At 41.7% G+C, this 20,223-nt stretch overlaps 1 protein-coding gene across 1 annotated transcript; it reads right to left on the bottom strand.

The window, feature by feature from the left end:
• Positions 1-1,761: 1,761 nt before the first annotated feature.
• RPP30 (ribonuclease P/MRP 30kDa subunit) lies at positions 1,762-19,408 on the bottom strand (the record flags this gene model as incomplete). Its single annotated transcript, XM_009580967.1, has 10 exons — positions 1,762-2,183; positions 4,209-4,288; positions 5,419-5,456; positions 5,877-5,906; positions 9,477-9,593; positions 11,719-11,808; positions 17,568-17,639; positions 18,199-18,273; positions 18,978-19,034; positions 19,353-19,408. Coding segments are annotated over 10 exons (725 nt in total), but the record flags the coding sequence as incomplete, so codon positions are not given.
• Between the last annotated feature and the right edge of the window lie 815 nt (positions 19,409-20,223).

Below are 20,223 nucleotides of genomic sequence, written 5' to 3'. Positions count from 1 at the left end.
TAGTTGTTACTGGAGTGCCAATTTTGGAGACTAAGTGAATTTACAGAAACCCCACAGAGGAGCAAGCAGAAGAAATGCCTATTCTGTCTGCAGCCAGCTCTCCTAGACTGATGCCAACAGCTTTAGACAGATGAGACTTTTCTGACACAAGTACCGTAACTCGCGAGTGTCACCTTGCCAGCCGCAGGCTTTATTTGTGAACACACTCTTCATAAAAATTATGGCACACCTCCTCTCGCTGCCCTTCTCTGCAAGCCACTACTTCACTACTTGTTGCTGCACAATTACCCGGACACTGGGAGCACGCCTTGCAGGAAATAGAAATGACATCAGTGCTGGCTAACTCAGTTTGTTTATCATCCTAACTGAGAAGCGGTTCAATTGTTCAGGCATGAAAGTGGCCAGAACAACGTGCTTCAGGAAACTGGGGGAGAAGAAACTTTTCAATCAGTTCCTGTATCTACGGCAGCACTGTATCTACTTAAAGGGCGAAGACACTGACTGTAAATTTTTTAAATCAAGTCAAACAAGTAGCAAGAAGGATCTCTAGCATTCAAAAGCCTCTTTGCATATGCTAATTACCAAACAACTTCTCTCATGCTCAAGGTAGGTTATTCTCTGGCCAAGGCAAGATAATGTGTCATTCAGAAAATTGCAAACACATTTCTGCCTCTCCTCTGGTTAGAGCATCGTTTTGGACATAAGTCCATAAATGATAAACTACTGCATGTATATATATATTACATCCCAATACCTATAATAAAACAGACTCAAATCACAAAGTAAAATAATAACATAAAGGAAAAATATTTCATTATTTGTTGAATAAAGCAAAAGCTGTTGTGACTTCTTACACCAGCATTATATAGAACTGTTAGTCTACAGAGAACTTCATCCATTCTGCTCAGTCCAGTTACTAAAAGCTCAGAGATGACCCAATGCAAGATTTCTGCAGTATTTTACATACTGTAACTTCCACTTCTCAACTTGCTGTCAAGATGCAAATAGAGAATTGGAATATTCACGGTAAAGCTGGCTCAAGAGTATCTTGAGTACAGTACCTTACATAATTTTTATATTGGTTTAATCAAAAGAAAAACTTCAGTCAACATTTGGAAGAGCTCTGAAAATGCTCTGCTGATTCTAAATCTGTTATGATTGCTTTTTTGGCAGCCAGATTAGGTTTACTGAGGCATTAACAGGAAAGAAAACAGAAAGGCAGGAGGAAGCAAAATGAAAACTCTCATAGGCAACACTGCCAGACAAGGACATAAAGAAGGAAATGATGCAGTAAAAATGATGTGACATGGAGACTGGTCAGGCCAAGGTGAGACAGCTGTTACACTGCAACTGCAACATACCACGCTGAGCATACATTCAGTGTAACCTTGGGCTATTCCTTCCCATCTGTGGTAACCACCTCATGTTACTGCTTGGTTTTAAGAGCTGCAGGACAGGGATGGCCTTTGGGATGTGTGTCTAGCAGGTCAGGTCAGTCAGTCCTACTGTAACACAAATCCAAGATATCTCCTAGAAAGTGACAGATACTGGGATCTTCTTTATAGCCATTGATCAGGAAACAGAATGGGAAGCAGATTGTGGTTTTTTTTTTTTTAACACACCATTATTCTCCACAGGCCACTGAAGGTAAACTTCATCTACTGGCTTGCAGTTGTAGGGTTTAGTACAGAGATGTGTTTAAAACTTGAGAAACCATAAGAGCTAGACTTTGTGTTCTTAGAAACATTTTTAATAAAAAAGGAATGCACCTGTACAATTGAAAATTTCTGTATGTTAGAAACGTTGAGTTTGCACTAACTCCAGAAGACCTAAGACAGGGTGGAGAGACGTCTCCTGACCTTGGCCAGAAGCCCAGCATGACCTTTCAGATGCGGTAAACTACCATTCAGCAGACTCATTCGTGCAGCTTTCCTCACTTGAACAACAGAAGAATAATTCTTCTCCAGGCTAAATAAAGCAGTAAGGGAGGAACTGGGCTGGCTGGAGGGTGGGGAAAGACTCAACACTTGGTAAAGATGGGATGGAGGCTCCTGTTGACAATTGGTTCAGTCCTCAAGCTTCAGTCTTAGCTTTTTTGCAGGCTGGCAGTGTTGTTTCTTCCTCCTCAACCTTGCGAGGCTTCTTCACCGTGTACACTACCCCACAGGCACTCTTCCGAGTTTCTGGAATATACAAGCAGAAGCTGTAGTACGTCAAATAAAACGACACTAATGCATTTAATGCATACTTATTGCAGGTGTCCATGCCCCAAAGCACAGTTCAACACGTTTAACAGCCAGCCAGTCAGCACACACAGCAGGTAAGCAACCTGCATGGGCAGGGATATGCTGGCCTTATGGAGTGGGGAAACTAAAGGGGGAAATCTGATGGTGGGTGTAGAATTACAGCAAATGTAAGGGAAAACTGAGTTCTGCAGGGTTTGAGGGGCTGCAGACACACAAAACCATAGGAAACCAGGCTTAATTTGTTCAATAGTCACAGAAGGACACATTCTTGAAACACTGTCAAAAGTATTTCTGCATTTCTGAGCAAAACATACTGTTCTTAAAAAAATATAAAAAAAAAGTATTCACATACCCCAGGATTCTTAAACAGACTATGCTGGCACAGCTATATTGGCAGAGGCTCCCCTATACATACCAAGTAAGTGGCTTTATGGTATTCAAGAATATTTTATTTACAGAACCCTCAGCATTACCATAAAATACTACTGTGTGATGTTACCCAACTCCTCATATGTTTGCCAAACAACCTAGTGAGCCCAATCCAATTTCAGAACTACTGGTGGGAGGCTTCTCTGCAAAATTTGAGGTAGAAGAGATTCCCTACAAATAATCTGTTAGCAAGAGGCTCTGCAAGAACCTTGCCAAAATCTATTGACTTATTCTGGGCCGGTGTTCTTTGGGGGACAGGGAAATGACATCTGCTATTTAGTTTCACAGATAAGATAGATGATAGTCTTGAGAAATTCCACATAAACTTGACAAAAATTCTTCCAACACACTGTCTTCATGTAGACAAGTAGCAGGCTGGAGGAGGACTCTGTTCACAGAAATGCCCTCTCCAAGAGATCAAAGCTACCTGCTGTGAATTACAACAGGTTCAAGCCCCACCTCTACTGAAACAAGAGATGCAAACCAAATCCTACTGTGTGTTTGAAACTTAGAACAACTCAAGTTGTTGGGAAGGTGACTAAAAATCATACCTACCCAACAAACTTTGACAGAGGCAGAAATTAAGAGCTAGATACAACTACTCAGTCACAAAGTTAAACTGCCATCAGAATAAACAACAAAAATCAAGAAACACTAAGAACCAATAAATAAGCATGTGAAAGGGAGGGTAGAGATGGAGAAATTGGTGATGCAGTGGAAAGCAAGGGTCTAAATTGATTGCTGGAACACAAACTGTGGCATCTCTTTGCTGCACTGACACCAGGACACAAAATACAACTGGAAACCTTTTGATTTCCAGTGCAGGGGGCCACAAGCTAAATTTCCACTTTCTTAGTATTAAAAATGGGCAAGCAGAAGAGAACTACTGTGAGCTGCCTCTGCTGAGAGCATAAGGAAGCAAGTTTTGTTTCACCAAAACACTTCAAGCCATCATACACTATATGAAATATTTTTTCTAAGCAGCAAGCACTCACGGTATTTGATTTTGTACCAAGTTTTAAATGGTCCACACTGAAGAGCGAGCCAGAAATAGACCACATAATGAAGCATCAGAAAGGGACATGGCAAATGTTGCTTCTGCACTCATGCTGCAAGAGGGGAAATGCAAAACACATGCATCCCGATTTTCTTGAAGTCAATGATGTAGTTTCTGCTGGTGTCACCAAGACCAGCATTCAAGCCTTTCTGGAACAAGGGATAGTTTTACTATGAAGCACAACAGGCAGGTTTGTGTTTTGGCTAAACAGTTTATGACTCGCTGATGTGGTTAACCGAGTACTCCAGTACAGACAGCACCATCAATTCAGCCACTGATTTGCTAACATGGCAACAAGGGAAAATAAAACACTCTTGCTGCACAAGCTCCTCTTCATGCATTGGACAAAGGAGCTAAAACCCCAAGCTGACTTACTCTATAAGGTCTCAGACCTTTTGGAAAACACGCATTAACATGAACTTAGTTTAACAAATGCAAGTGTTACTTAGGTAAGTTTGCATGTGCTTTTCACTTACCTCCATGAAGCATGGTGGCTCTGCAGTTGGTAGACACGGCTGCCTTGGCTTCACTTTCTGACAGGCCAAACAGCAAGCCTCTGTCGTCTTTGTTCAGGATCAAAATGCACAGAAAGGAATGAACAGTATAGGGAAGTCTGTCTGCATGATAGGTTTGCTTACTCTACAAATAACTGGGAATTAGCAAAGCTGTAACTCAAAGTGACATTTTGCATAAGGTTACCCAGAGGCAGGGAACCGAGGCACCCAGTTCTCCTGGCTGCAGTTCCCCAGCAGCCCTCCTGGAAAGTGCCTGGCAACCTTGCTTTTTTGCAGACAAGAAGCTGTACTTTTGAAAATAAAAGCCTGTCAACACAGGAACATTTTTATAGGCATAATCAAGTACAAGAATGACCCCATTGAAAATTTCAGTTTTGGGGAGAGGGCATCATCTGATACAAAAGCATTATGCTGAAAAGTTCCCAGCCACCTTGAGCACAGATGACACCAGATTATGTATGTTAATTTGAGTTGAGCCTGACTGCTCTTTTTAAGAGGGAAGGAAATGTTGCATATAAAATCCTTCCAGGCCACACAGCCTCCCACATGGTTCTCATGACTCAGAGCACGCTCCTCCCCTTCAAGGGACAGTCCAGATACGCGCTCGGGGGCGGGGAGGGGGGAGTAGTAAAAATGCATCCAAATTCCTAAAAGAAGGGAGAAAAGACACTCTCCTTGGTTTCTAGAACACAGCCACTTAATTTAACAGCACATATGTAACTAAGGACTGGAAAATTCAGAACAGAAGTAACCAGCACTCAGATAGAAACTTTTTCTTTCTTATTATAAAGATGATTTTATAGCTTCTTCTACCTAAGATATGGTACCTTGGAGATCATAAGTAATAACTTCTGGTTTGGTTCACAGTGTCCATAGATTTTCATTGTTTTTATTAATTTCTCTACTTACATCCACACAATATCAATGCATATCACAACAAAACATACCTGTAGCTGAACACAGACATTACTATTTTGACTGCTCGTGCCACCACATGACCAAGATATGTTGCTCCTTCCACACCCACTCAGAGCCCTGATTCATTGAATTGGTCACCAACAACCATCAATGTGTAAGGTTCAAGGAGTGTAAAGGATGGAAGTATTTCAAAACCACTTTGAACTTTCACATGTTACTATTAACTGCTGTCTTTGACTTAGAAAAAGGATACAGATTAGCCACATCATAAGGACCTCGTAGTTCTAGAGGCTAAAACAAAACAAGGAAGTTTGGATATGTGCATGCACTCTCTCACAGGCTGACAAGTGTGAACAGGCAGGACAGGGCTATCAGGAAGGCAAGATTAAATGCTACATAATAGCAAGCTGCTGAAGATGCACTAGGAAATCAAGCAAATACTATTATTCTGGCAAACAGAGTCCCCATCTGGGAGAAAACTGTAATGGAAAATACCACAGCAGCAAAAAACCCCCCACCCAAACAAACAAAAAAAACCCCAAACCCCACAATACAATTCTTTGGTAAAACAGATTTTGATCAAAAAAACCCACAAGATGGCAATCATATTTAAAATTACAATTTTTGTATGTTTAATACATAATTAAAGCTGTATTTTCAGCCACAAATAAATTCTCAAATTTTTCTGACCAACAAAAATCTGGAACTTACCCTTTCAGCTGCACTAGATATAACAATGTTCTGAAAAACAAAAGAGAAAAAAACATTCATCTGTCAGACAGCATCAAGAAATGAAAAAAAATCAGCAAGCAGCAAAGACTTTATGAGCATTAGCTAAGTTCAGACTCAGAGCCCAATTAACCATCAGAGTATCTGATACCATCAGAGTATCTGATGCCCTCAGATGAAGTGAATTCTAGCAGAGTGTGGATCTTAATCTGGGGACATGAATAAACCCAGGTTATCTCCCTGTCCCCTACAGAGAGAGGGGCACAGGGACAAGCCCTCCTTTGCAGTTACAAACCTCTCACAGACAGATGTGAGTTGAATAAGCACTGCACCTTTTAGAGGGATAGGCTAAGCAGTATAAACATCAGTGATGGCATTAAGCAAGCACCTATCAGCCTGTATCTCCCATAGTGGACTTTAAAAGGACCATAGTGGTAAAGAAGAAATGCAGAGTTGCACACACTGTGTTAGGAAGTTCCCCCTTTATTTACACTAGCTGCAAGAGGCCCCACAAAAATGACAACTCGGCCTGAGCTGTAACAGAAATGGACTTAGAAGAGGAGTCCAGGATCCCCCAGAAGCAGCTTACAAATAGTGCCTTTAGACAGTTTGTTGCTCCCAAATTTTCAGCCTACTCTCTGTGTTGCGGTACAACTCATTCCTAACCTCAGTATTCACGTTGGCCTTAACCAAACTCACAGTGGTTGAGGAAACCTGTCTGCAGCTAGGCAGTGGCTGCCAATTCATGCCATACACTCACTTCCCTCAACACTGGCACCCCCATGAAAATCACCAGGCAGAGAGATATCCTTCTCCCTTCTCTCCCCAAAGGGTTTCTACAGAACACGTACGTGACTGCTCGGGGGTTGGCAGATACCACAGCTTAGCTGCCAGCGCTCTTCTGATGTTAAACCCATCAGATGCTCACCCAGGGGAAGACTGTTTTGCACAGGTGGAAACTGCAGCAGCAGCAAAAAATTCCTTGCACCTTTTATTATAATGAAGGCTTTGGGAACTCCTGCTTGAGTGGGTGGGAATGAGAATTGTACTGAAGCAGTGAAAGACTTTCCCTCTCTGACGTCAGTACCACCAACACATCACACCACCTCCAGTTACAAGGTGGGGCTTTTGATCCCTTCCCTGCACTGCTTTGCTTGTTCTGCCACCTCCCCAGCACAAAGAGCAGGGCAGACACTGGAAGAAAACGCTCTGTGCGCAGCTGGAACTCAACCCATAAAGAGCTATTTGGATGGAAATGACTGCATGTTCACACTGTGCCCAAGGTTTCCTCATGTGCTGAGGAGGAAAGGATGGGACGCACAACTCTGCCTTAGCACGGGGAAAGCTGGAAGTGGAAGCAATACATACATCAAAGTGACTTAACAGCACACATCACGATGGAGCCTAGGACATTTCTTTCTGCGTAGTTCACCTTTAAAATGACTGCACTATGGATCCCAAGGGTGCTTTTGAGCTTCAGTGGTGCTGACTGCAAGAGTTTGCTGGGAAAATTCAAGTCTCCTGCTCTGAGCTGTAGCAACCAATGCCTGTCTCCCAGGCTCAGGGGAGCTCCCAGAGCAGCTGCGCAAGCCATCTTGAACCAGCGCAGGATTGTGGTTCACTGCTGTGCACTGGAGATGTGCTCCGCCTGGTTCAAAGGCAACTGGCTTCCAGTTAGGGGATGGGTAAGACGGGAGGAGACAAGAGCAGACAAGAAAAGCACTGCTAACAAGTGAAGGAGAGGCAGGCAAAGGCAAATCCAAGGGAAAGGCTAAAGGGAAGAACTCAAAGGCAAAACATTATCTCCCCAGGTAAAGGACACAGCAGCTGTTCAGTACGCTGCTCCAGGCACAGTACCCACACTCAGTTACCAAAACACAGGAGGTGAGGGACTGTGGTTATGCGCACCTTCTGTCTGGCAAGGCAGGCGAGTCCCTCACTCATTCCCTGCACATTTTAACATGTTTTAAGGACTCTGCTCAACGCCAGTGGAGGACATGAGTAAATTTCTGGCAGTTTCTCCGCCCGACTACAACAGAGGAGGAACAAAAGGATCCAAAAGCTGCTACAAGTTCAACAACTATAGGTTACAGAAGGCAAGGACTGTGTGCCAGGTGCCAATGCAAGCAGCCTATGGGCCAGCTATGCCATGTCTTGTTAAAAAAAGGCCTTTAGATAACTGATGGAGACAAACTGTCAGTGAGGCTAATAACCATCTCTGCTGGCCCATCAGGCACTGAGCCTGGAGACAAAAAATAAAGGCAAGAAACAAAGACAAGCTAGCAGTCCTCTCCCAGCTTTTCCAGTGCGTAACAACAACTTGTCGTGCCCAGCTCCCGCTGATTTACCTTCCAGGCACAGATGATGCACTAGATTGAGAGATGCAGGAAGAAAGGGCACTGTGCACAGACCAAGCGCCCGAACGTCTCACTTGCTCTGTTTGTGATGCCAACTCAACTGATGCTCTCCAAATCAACAACTTCATACGAAGCACATCTTTAACTGCACAGAGGAAAGAGGAGCACTGGCAAAAAGGAATACCAAAGGAAAGGAGCTTTGTGTATATGTACCTCATCTCCAAGTCAGTATTTTTGTGCAATCAACTCCCAGAGCTGGGCTTCTCAGGAAAGGCCATGCAAACACTCACTTTCTTCTGTAGCACTAAGGGAATTCATCTGTTTGACCCATTCTGCTGTCCTATAAAATAGGCTGCCATGCCGGAGGGGAACCGAGGTAACAACAGATCTGCTTTTAATTGGCCTTCCAACCTGTATATCCCACTTCATACTAGATCTGCAGGGTAATGCCAATTTTGGTTTCTCTGGACTAGCTAAGTGCAGCAAAGGCCGTTCCCAATAAAGATTATGGGAGCTACAATATCTTTTAACTTGGATACATATCATGATATGCTTCCCTGTTAAAAAACAAACATGGCCTGAGAGGACCCAGCATGCCAGGCAGCTTAGCCTGGGAGGAAGTAAAGTATGAAAGCAATGGATTACAGGCATCTCAGCTGCAAGCGTTACTTCTTCTTTGGGTTTCATTAGCAGGGAAGAATGCAGTTGAACTGACTGCAGCAAAGCCCTGGCTTATAGCCAGCTAGCTGTTGGGTCTGTTTTGTACACTGGGAATTTACTAACAGTTTAACAATACAAGATTTCTACTTTTTTCGTATTATTTTCTACCCCGCATATTCAAGCTATACTATCAAAAAAGAGCTTTTGGTCCATCAGAAATATGAAATGGGGGATTTTAAAGAGATGCATGGATTTCTAGTTCTAGTGCAAACCTCAGATCTCTTGCACTTTTTTTCCCTTCGTTTTGGGTATTGCATACAATAATAACAGATAGGTTGTTCTGAAAAAAGAATCTAACAGTTTGACAACTTAAGAAGAAAGCGTGCAATGGTGCATGGCTGGAAGTATCTGGAGCTAGAATAATTGTGTCTTTGTATCAGTAGGCAAAGATTCAGTCACAGCTTCAGAAATCCCAGCATCAAACTCATTTAAAATGGCTCAGTCTGTACAACTCCAGAAGAATTTGAACTGAATTAATTAGCTTGCTTTCACTTTGAGAACTTACCTTTCCTTTGCAGATCTGCATCAGGCTGATCGCATTTGAAATTGTGTATCTTCTCATTGTGGAGTCTTTGATGGCAGGCGTGTAAAGAAGTTCAAAGTAAATGCCTCGATCTATTGCCTTCACATGAAAGAGAGTGATCAAAAATCAAAAGGAGAGAAGCATAACAATCTAACAACTGCTGTCTATTATTGATGCAGCTTATAACACAGTTTAACCGCGTTATATATGGAAAAAATTAAGGCGGAATTGTTCCAGCGAGAGCACAGCAGAGCATTGGGGCGGGGAACGTTTCACTGTACACCAGATATGTGTGCTTGAATCTTGGGATGACAGATAAATATGGTTTAACAAACAAAGAAATACCAGCCACTTATTTGTTGCAACTGGCTTTCCTCTATCACAGAGTTGAAGAAACAGGTAACCACTGCTGGTCAGAAACAAGTCTTGAAATTTTGAGGACCCTCCCCCTCTAGCCCCACAGCCTGCTGTAAGGAAGACCACCGCTTCCCACAGTACCCGCATCTTGCGGATGAGGAATTTGTCCTTGCATAAAAGCAGCAGTGAGGTCCCCTCTCTCCTGTCTCACAGCATACTCTGTTATTTGTGACAATGTTAAATAACAGTGAGTCAGAGGAGAGGTTCCAAATAGTAATATATTTTCAGCTGCTTTAAAATCCCTTGCTATCTCTTAAAGTACCTCACCAAAAGCCTAGTATTTTTGTTTTTGCAAACACACAGAGAAGAGTTAAGCAACTTGCTATAGGACACAGTGAGTTAGTGATGAAGACACAATTCAAAGCTAGGAGTTCTTAGTTCCCCGGCCTATACTACATTTGCCTGAAATGTTACTCTATGCTTTATACTCATATTATTAAAAAAATGCTGCAATGTTAAAACTGTAAAAGATTCCAGTAACTGAATACAGATGGAATTAATCCAGCTCCCATCCACGCATGACCTCTGAATGCGAACACAACAGAAGCTATGTACACATCAAATGTTTTACGCAGAGCTGGTCTGACATCTGCAAACAAGAAGAGAAGCCTGAATTTATCAAAACCAAAACAGGTGATGGCAATACACCAACTTCCAGCCAAGCAGATTTTTAACCTCATCCCCACCACTTCAGCTGCCTGCCAATCTGTCTGTCTGGCATCACAACAACCAAAACTGACTGCCTGAGGGTGCACAAAACCAGTCGGACAGACTGACTGCCTTGAAGCTGGCAGTGTGGAAGCTGAGAAGTAGCTTGTAAGAAAAATGCCTCCAAACACAGGGCTCCAAGAGCCACTCAACTCCTCACCTGGGTCAGCTGCTGGAGTTTTAGGCAGCTAGGGTACTTTCAAACAACATTTCATATAAAATTGTTATTCCAAATGGAATGTTGAAATTCCCAGTCTGTAGTAAATTCCAAAGTATTACTTTCGTTTTGTTTCAGGATTAATTCTAGTTAATTTTTAATTTTTATTCTAGGTCAAACTTTCTGTAGAAGAGGAAGTAGGATTTCTAGCCGATTTCAAATTTAAATTTTTAAGCACTAAGGACTACATCAGCCAAGAATGCCCAAGCGGAATGAACCCTGACATATACTCAGAGGAAAAAATTAGTTCACCTAAGAGCATGTTCAGATTAAGCTTTCTGGCAAACCACCAACAGCAGGCAGAATTGTATTAACAAAATATTTGATCCATGCTGATAGCCATCTTGTGTCCCACAGCAAATGTTTAGCAATTCCACATTTCAATCATTTGCCAAGACATTCCTTTGTCTAAGTATGGATTCAATACAATTATCCTCCAAATAACTGCAACGACATCCTTCTCCCAAATTAACACTGACATTCACATTCTCCTGTCTTTTAAATCACAGGGCTGTTTATCTATTCTGACACAGCTGTACCACTTCTGGTTTGGGAGGCAGCTTAGTCAGCAATCACACCACATCTCACTGCTTCACATAGCAGTGCCCTTAAGGCTCTGTTTCCATTCCTTGGGAACACCACTTCTGCCTTCTTAAGTGGGGGACAGGAAGGAAAAAGAGAAAGAACATACATCACTGTGTATTAAATACTACAGTGGAGGCCTTGAAGTGAAGGACATCTGAAATAACACTATACATTATGCAAGAAAATAAAAGAACCACTTGGATGGGAATGGTGGGAGGAAAATGGTAGGGAATTCAACTCAGACTGACATTAAATACAGAATTTAACAGCAAGAAAACAATTTAGATGTAAATTTACCATATTCACAGGGGGCCTTCGGAAGTAGAATGGCAGCTTTTCTGTTACATTTATGCATACCAGATCCACATCTAGAGTTGTGCAAGCGATCTACAGCAAAGAAATAGGAACAGATTATTAGATAAGCCAAAAAATGTGTAACCAACTTTAGGTGCACTGATATTCTCCTTCATTTCTTAATGCAAGAAATGTCTCTCCAGGGCGAGTTCAGTTTTAAAATGAAGAGGTACTATGCCTTCTAGGTATCCCAGTAAAACAGCAGGGCTACAGGTGCACAGCTTAAGCATTTCGGGCTTAAAACCCAAGCCTTCAGAACTACTTTTCCAATAAAATAATGACCAACGCAAAGCCGAGATTTACTGCTTTGTTCTTATCTGACATGGGACGTGCAGAAGCAATGCTGGCCTTTGGCAAAAGAACTCACAGCTAATGAAGGACAATCCCTGCTTACAAAGGGAACAGCCCAAGAACTGCCTCTTACCCCATCACTCTCTAATTCCAGTGTACCTACCACTTGTTCTACGGATTAAGTATTTTTACCAGAAGCAACCAAAGACTGAAACAGAAGCAGAATGTTGGACAGTGACTGGTGGTGCCCCACGCCCAGTACTGGAAGCCGATCCACAGGGCCTCACTTTCCTGGCTGGGTGGGGAATGTGCAGCCCTTCCTGAAAGCCACATCTCTGGAAAAGTCTCAAGATGGCACTGGAGGTCAGAGTTTAAAAGCTTAGCTTTGAACTCACATCACAATTTACAGCCTGTATTAAAAGAGGGAAGGAACGAACAAAGGGTTGAGAATCTCCACACTGACATACAGAGGAAAATTAAGTGCACATAAAAGGGAGCCCTTGACTTACATATAATCTCACGCACACAAAGCATGTAGGAATTATATATGCCTAGCCCATAAAGATGATTACCCAGGGCCAGATTAACGTCTGTAAGCAGCGTTGTAACAAAGATAAAATGGGCTGAAGATGTTGAAAAGGCATTTTCTATGTGTAGGAGAACTCTCTGCTTTCAGAAACCTGCCAGCAACTGCTCCAAATACACCTGGGCCAGGTGCTAACCATTCCTCCCCCCTCACACTGGCACAAAAGCAGTGGGGCTTGCGGGTAGTCCCAGGGCTGGGCTGCGGGGTAGCCACACTCTGCTCTAACGCAGGGCAGGCTATTGCTTTGCAAACTAGTCTTCTACCAGTTTGTTCACATGAAATTTGGATGGAGATGAGAGCAGAGGCCCAGCTTTAGGAATGTTTCTTAGCTGCTGATAGCACTCCCTCCTAGACAAGAGCGCCACAGCACACATGCAGGCAATTCAAAGATCCAGCAAACCACAAGGTTTTTGATGTTAAAATGTCTCTACCAGGCCATCCAGACTAAACTTTATCTTCATGCCCTACCTGTCAGGCGGGACACGGCTGGAATCTATTGCATCAAATTAGACTTGCATGTGTAAGTTTAGCCCTACTACAGCCAGTTTAAATCCTTTTCTTACGTGGAGTGCAAACTACCATCCAGACAGAGGTGATTTATGGGAACACACACAGAGCAAATAGCTCTGAATCACGTCCTAGAAAAGACGTCAGTGAGACTGCAGGAAATTCAGGAAGAGAGAAAGCTGAAAATGAAGGAAAGCAAAAATACACATCAGAAACATGCAAGTTACCCTATGTGATGAGAAAACAAGCCTTCCTAATCAGCTCCAGAAACACTGGAAAAACTCTTTTCCATTTTGCAAATTAAGCACAGTGGGAAAGGGAGTGACCCAAATGCCAGGATATCTACAGGATTCCAGTGACAAGAACATTTCAGAAAACACCACCAAGGAAAAACAAATTTAAGAGCCATATTTCCCCATAAGGAGGAATTCCTGCACTGCACGGAGAGTGGGAGAGGAGATTTCTCCAAACACTCCAATGTTCAGCCTAGCTTTGGCTCCTGGACAAGTCACACACAGAGGCAAGTTAAGGTTACCCTGCCTGCTGAAAGGATCTGAAGTGCAAAAACTTCATACAGAAAATGATATGCAGCAGTTTCACAGCTGGGTGCTTGCCCGGCCACACCGCAGGCAAGAGCCCCATCTGCTGGGAAACTCCAGAGAGCCATAAATAAATAAATTCGCCACTGCTTAGATGGCTGAAGAAAGCTTTGGCAAACATTTTAGGAATAAACATTGAAATTTGGCTTTGCACTACATCCTCAGACTTATATAAGCAAGTTTTTTTAGGTGATCTGCTAATTGCTGACAAGCAGCAGGCAGAACTAACTAATATGATTAAACCAGTCAGAATTCTTAAAAAGCAAAAATTTTTAACAGCAACAGGCACAGACCTTATTTTTTCTGTTGCAGCCCAAAACAATCCTCTTGGGAGACTTAAAGAAGGAGCATATTCTACAATTATCTTGGCAAACACAGCTTCCTCATACCCCTGAGGATATAAATTATTTGGAGAATTTGAGCACATCTTTCAGTACATATCACTGCCACACTCAGTGACAGAAAAGCTTCCCTGGCTCGTGACAAGAGGGCACAGACTGGTTTTGGGCCATGCTAAAATTAGAGGACATCTCCAATGGTCATGTATTTCTTTTACAAAAACATGAAAAATCCTGTTCTATGGAAAATAATCCAGGTGCCAAATTATTGGTGAGAAAGGGGATGCTCTCAAAGTAATGTTGAGTTATCAACAGCCAATTTTAAAATATAAAGTTAATTTGTGGTGCAAGACCCACCCTAGAAGGCTTTATCCTTAACAGCGAAAGATCCGTGAGTTCTAAGAGCCAGAGGTATATGCTGAAACTCCATGCATAATGTCATTTGCGCCAGACTCCCTGTTGATACCTCTACAAAATTGACACAGCTCTCCACAGAGAGTTAGAAAATCTAAAATCTTTAAACAAAAGACAAACATACAGATCTGCCCTGAATGTGAACATGTAAGGATGGTCTTTCACCTCATGCAGTTTGCAAGAAACATGCTTGGGTTCCCTCCCCAGCTCAAAGAGCTGCCAGCATGGAAGCAATGAAGATGGTCTCATTGACAATCCTGCTTCCTTCCTAACACACTGTCCATCACCTGTGAGTGTCAGCTTAAACAGTCGCTATCTGCATTGGCCCGCCCAGAGCATAGCCATCCTCTGGCACTACTATCCGTGTGGCTGAATGCTGAATCAAAGCAGGAAAGTGGATCCGCCTGCAAAATAACTTGGCAAAAACTCTGGTTACTTTTCAGCCGAAAGCGTGTTCCTCAAACCGAACTGCCATGCAGCTAAGCAAGCAGCTTCACCAGCAGAGCAGACAGGGGCCTGCAGAAATGAGTAGCTCTTTATAGAATCACAGAATCGTAGAGTCGCTTAGGTTGGAAAAGACCTTTAAGATCAAGTCCAACTGTTAAACTAGCCTTAAACACTGCCGCAGCTGGACATCCAACCACAGCAGAACTCACAATATGGCTGAAAATAAAAAATACCCAACGTTAAATGAGAGAAAGCCCTTTCCCCCAAAAACAACAGAGCATGCCCCTGCTGATTACCTGGCTTCAGAAGCTTGTTTAAACACATGATAAATTGATTGAGCTTGCTTGAGAAGTGAGATTTTACATTGCTGCCAGAGACCAAAAGAAAGAGGTGGAGAGTGGCCCTCAAAAGTATTTTACAACTATTCGCCTCTTTCACACCCCCAAGAGTCCTAAAATCTTGCAAGGGAAATAAAAGCAGTCAGAAATGAGTTTCATTAAGCTGTAACTGTTATAATTAATGCTTGAATTCTTCTGCTGAAAGATTCTTTAAAGTTTGCCTTCTACAGCCTCCTGCTTTGTACTCTACTTGGACAAGTTTTCAAAAAGGAAGGGAAATAATTTAGAAAAACAAAACAGAAGAATATAATTTTAATGTGTCAAAACAAGTACTCAGGAGTACTAGAAAGTACCTTTAACTTATTTAAAAAAAAAAACAACAAGAAACACAAACACAGTTTTATACTGACAAGCTCTCTTTGAAAGTAAAGTCTGGCACTCCTCCAAAGAGATTCACGTTTTCTTTTGGTGTCCCTGTGCCTTCTTCACACTGCTTTAAACTGCAAGCCTGCTTGCTGCCTGCCAAGGCTAACAGAGACAGGACACTTCCACCTACTCTTCCAGTTCAGAGTTAATGTTGTTATTATTTATGAGCTTGCAACAGGTCAGACGTCACACTTTTGGGTTTTGTAAGAAAAACATTCTGACAAAAAGATGACTTGCTTCCAGATGCTCCACTTGATCAGACCACTCACATCAGCTGTTACCAAGTGTTTGAGAACAATTTAATTAAAAATTAAGAGAGACGGAGACAACAAACACCTATCACCCAACAAGCCAAGCGGAGATCATTCTGCCTTGGACAGTGTTTTAGAACTAGGAATTTTTCTGGTAGGAAGGGTCTATTCAAGATATAGCAGCTATGGATAAAAGCTGGAAGACAGTATGATGGTTGGTGCTGTTAGTAACGGCTGAAGAATTACTGCACATAACTGTATTTGTAAACGTCTTCTTCAGTCAAACACCACAAATGGACCAAACCAGTTCATAGTCAAACACACTTGCAACACCTTGTTTTTCTAAAACCATAGAAGTGACGGAGTATTAGGGTTTTTGTTCAAAATACTTGCATTTTTATTAATATAAACCAACATGAAAGACAACAACGTTGGGCTAAGGTCACAAATCAGTCCTAACTAAGCTTTTGAAAACAACTCACACCCACTGTTGTCTCTCACTAGCACACTTGGAACGCTACCACTGCTACAAGCGCCAGCATCTGTTCGGTAACACTGATACAGCAACACCTTCAAAGACTCACAAATTTTGTGGATGCAGTTTTCAGTTGCAAGTTTGCTCTGAACAGCCAGGATAAAATCTGAGTGAGAAAATGACTGTCTGCCCTTCAAGTATTTCCCCCGAGGCTGCTCTACTTTTGTACAGCCTCAATGGTCGTCTCAGCAGGCAAAGTAACAAACATATCATGAAGTCACAGAAGTGAACCTTCTCTCACTCAACTTGAGCATCCAAAACACTCAAAACAAAACCAGAAATCTCAGTCTAGCAACGGAGCAAGGGTCGTATGTTTATTCAGGCATGTTTACTTTTGGAAATTTTATTTTATCTGTTCATAAGAAACTATGACAACCAGAACTAGCTCCATCTCATAAGCTCTTGCTCCTCTTTTGATTTAAAATAAAAAAAAAAAAAAAAGAAAAATTAAGGAAAAAGAGACCAGCTATTCATTTGGACAAACTTCCAAGAGAAGACGTAAGACTAAAAGGAAGAAGGTAACTCTCAGAACCATGTTAGTTCCACTTTAAAATCCTCCCACTTTCCCTGGCATTTCAGAGACCAGGAACAATTAGTGCTAACAGATGATAGCAAATGTGTTTTCAAGAAGCTGTAAGAGTTTGAGAGGTTAAAGTTCAAGACAGAAGTTTACATGCTGATTGTGTGTGTGTATATATATATGGGGGAAAAAAAAAGAAAAAGAAAAAAAGAAGCATGTTTTCTTTCCTCACTAGAGAGGAGTACTCAGTAGAGTACAAGACACACAAAGGAAACCACAGCGCAGGGGCACAAAAGTCCATTCATCAGGTAGATGTTTCAGACTTTAACCAGTCACCTCAAGGCCTTGCAGCCTCCTGCAATCCCTCCCAAACCTTCTCAGTCTATCAACTGACCAGGCAGCCTATGTTGCTTAATTAGCCCCACGACATGCAGGCCTGTATAAAATGGGAAACAAAATCAGAACAAAGCATGTACTCAAACTAGCCCAAGGCACTAAAAGTTACTGAATGAGCATTACTGATCAGATGATTGTACTTACATGGAACAATTTCTCAGTCTTCGGAAATACTGCTATGACGTCATATAACCTTATATTTGCAGATGTTGATCTCTACAAAAGGAGGAAACAATTACTACTTTGAATTCTGGCAGATGCCAAAGCTAAGCACAACGATTATGACCAAAATAATGAGAAGAAAATCCCTTTTTCCCTTTCAAGTACTAAAACAAAGCCAATAATCATCCAATTACATAGTAGGTCTCTGCTGCAAGCCATACTGTGAAGTCATTCACTCTCATTTTCAGGCTCGTCCCACCCACCTAGTAAGGCACTTACACCTTTTGCTTCGATCATGTAGCACTAAAACATAAACAGACACAGGGCTTGCTCATGGTCTTCTAGTTTATGCACAGAAGTCCAGAAATCAAAGAAAAGAACCGAGGAACAGAACTGTTGTCCCATATTGACAAATGATCAACAGAAGCCATATGCAGTCTTGTAAGTCTGCATCTCTTCATGATCACATTATTTGCTAAAGATGTGATCTGAGAAATCACTGCTGAGTGTCCTATAAAATCCACAAAGTTCTTCCATACAATTTCCAAAGTTTCATTCATTCATTGAGAAAAGGAAATAAAAATTGGAAAATTAATATACTAAATATACTTACCAAGAGATTACAATGGGAAGGATCAGAAACAACAAGCGTTAGCCGGGTTAAGACTTTAATTCTTTTAGATGTTCCCTACAAAAAAGAAATAATACAAAAGACTTGAAAAGCTCCAAAGCAAAACTTTGTGGGGATTTTCACCCTGTCCAAGAAAATGGTGCCTTACTCATATTCTTGCCTATACTAATTTTCTAAAGTCTGTAGTTACTCTTCCCTATTTTATGTTGATCTGTTTGATACTATACCTGCCCTTTACAAAGAACAACTTACTGTGTTTCTCTGAGGAAGGGTCAATAGAAAGGAGAAAGAAAGAAATAAAGAAAAAAAAAGTAAAATCATGCAGAAAACCTGAGTATCTTTTAATACTGCTATGGTTCCCCAGGCAGGTCACAACTGCAAGCAAAAGCAGTTTGTGAATTAACATGTCAGTAATTTGAAATACAGACTTGGTTCATTATATCCAAATCTTGCTCCATCAAACCCAGGAAGTTATTTCCAAACCTCAAATTTCAAGAATTATACTGTAATTATTTAACTACAAGAAGAAGATTCAAAATTCACATGAAGCAATTTCTTTAATAATTTCTAAAATAATGAATAGAGCGTACTCTAACGTGAGTGTACCATTCTTCCAATGCTAGCAGTTTTAACAATCAAGCAATGGACAAATTTCTCTTTTCTGATTAACATGTAATACACAAAATCACATACACAAACACACCAAGGTAAAAAATGTAACTCAGAATAATAATACATAGATAGAATGTAATTAGACATACTTGTACAATAGGCAAAGATGGAAACAACTCTGAAGGAGATACTGGCTTGATAATTTCCTTAAAAGAGAACAAAACAAAGTTATTCAAAATGTCATGGGTTAAGTTTACAATGTAAACAAAAGCTGTGTCCCAATTCTAGAAAGAAATCTGCCATGCTAACAAAACTATTTTCCAGGGACAATACACAGACCACATTAAAAGTTAACTCCAAGGCAATTATACTGAATTATAAATGGGAGTTCTGTCACAAATGTCGACATTTGTATTGCATCTAGATGTGCATTCTGCAGATAAAGCTGTTTGGGAACACGTAATAAGGCATGTAGGTTTACAAGAGAAAACACACTAAGAACAAATAACCCCAACAAAAATTACCTGTTTCTTTTCTTTAAAATCGATGACATGATTAAGAGCAACTGCAGAATATCCCACTGAAAAAGTAAACACATAGTAAAACTATTTTGCCCAGCAAACTAATGGAAACAAATCCAAACACAAACCTGTTAAACACTCATCACTTAAATGTCTCAAAATTAATAATCACGTGCATATTTACCTTTCACATTATTTTTTTCTGAAGATTAATTCACCTAAAAAGTGCCTTAAAATAAAAAAATTCCATTTGCCTTTTAATACACCCCAGCCCTGACAACACTTACTCGATGGCAGAGCTTTATGAACATGAACGCTTGGGGTTGGGGTCCCCAAAGATTTTGCCCTAGTTTGGTCCTGTTGATGACTTTCTTTAGGGAAAATGGTTAAGGACATTCAGGATAGTTGTTAAAACCGCAGACAACGCAGAGCTGGGAGAGGTACAGCTACAGGAGAAGGCAAAGTGAGCATTCAAAACGATGCTAACAAAACTGACAAAAAGGTCTCGTTCAGCCGGGATGGGAGGAAGACGGTACACTCGCCAAAGACAAATCACCCCCCAAACACTGGACAAGCAGCACCTGGCTGTACAACAGTTCTGCAGAAAAAAGATTTAGGCCATAAGAAACTGCAGGCGGAAAAACGTGTCCGCGCTGGGAAAAAACCAACCCTTACACCGGGATAAACAGGCAGAGACAGAGCCTGCAAGACGCAACACGAGCTCTCCTTGCTGCTCAGCGCTGGGCAGACCTCAGTCCCGGGCACTGCACTGGCAGAAAACCCCAAGTTGAACATGGAGAGCGGAGAGGAGCGAGGGGAAACGCGACCCGCCCGGGAAGCAGGTGGCGAGGTTTGGCCTTTGACCTACCCTCAG

Source organism: Fulmarus glacialis, unplaced genomic scaffold, assembly GCF_000690835.1.
Source record: "Fulmarus glacialis isolate BGI_N327 unplaced genomic scaffold, ASM69083v1 scaffold43990, whole genome shotgun sequence".
Classification (NCBI taxonomy): Eukaryota; Metazoa; Chordata; class Aves; order Procellariiformes; family Procellariidae; genus Fulmarus; species Fulmarus glacialis.
The sequence above is the reverse complement of the archived record's forward strand: the minus strand, read 5'-3'. Positions and strand labels throughout refer to the sequence as shown.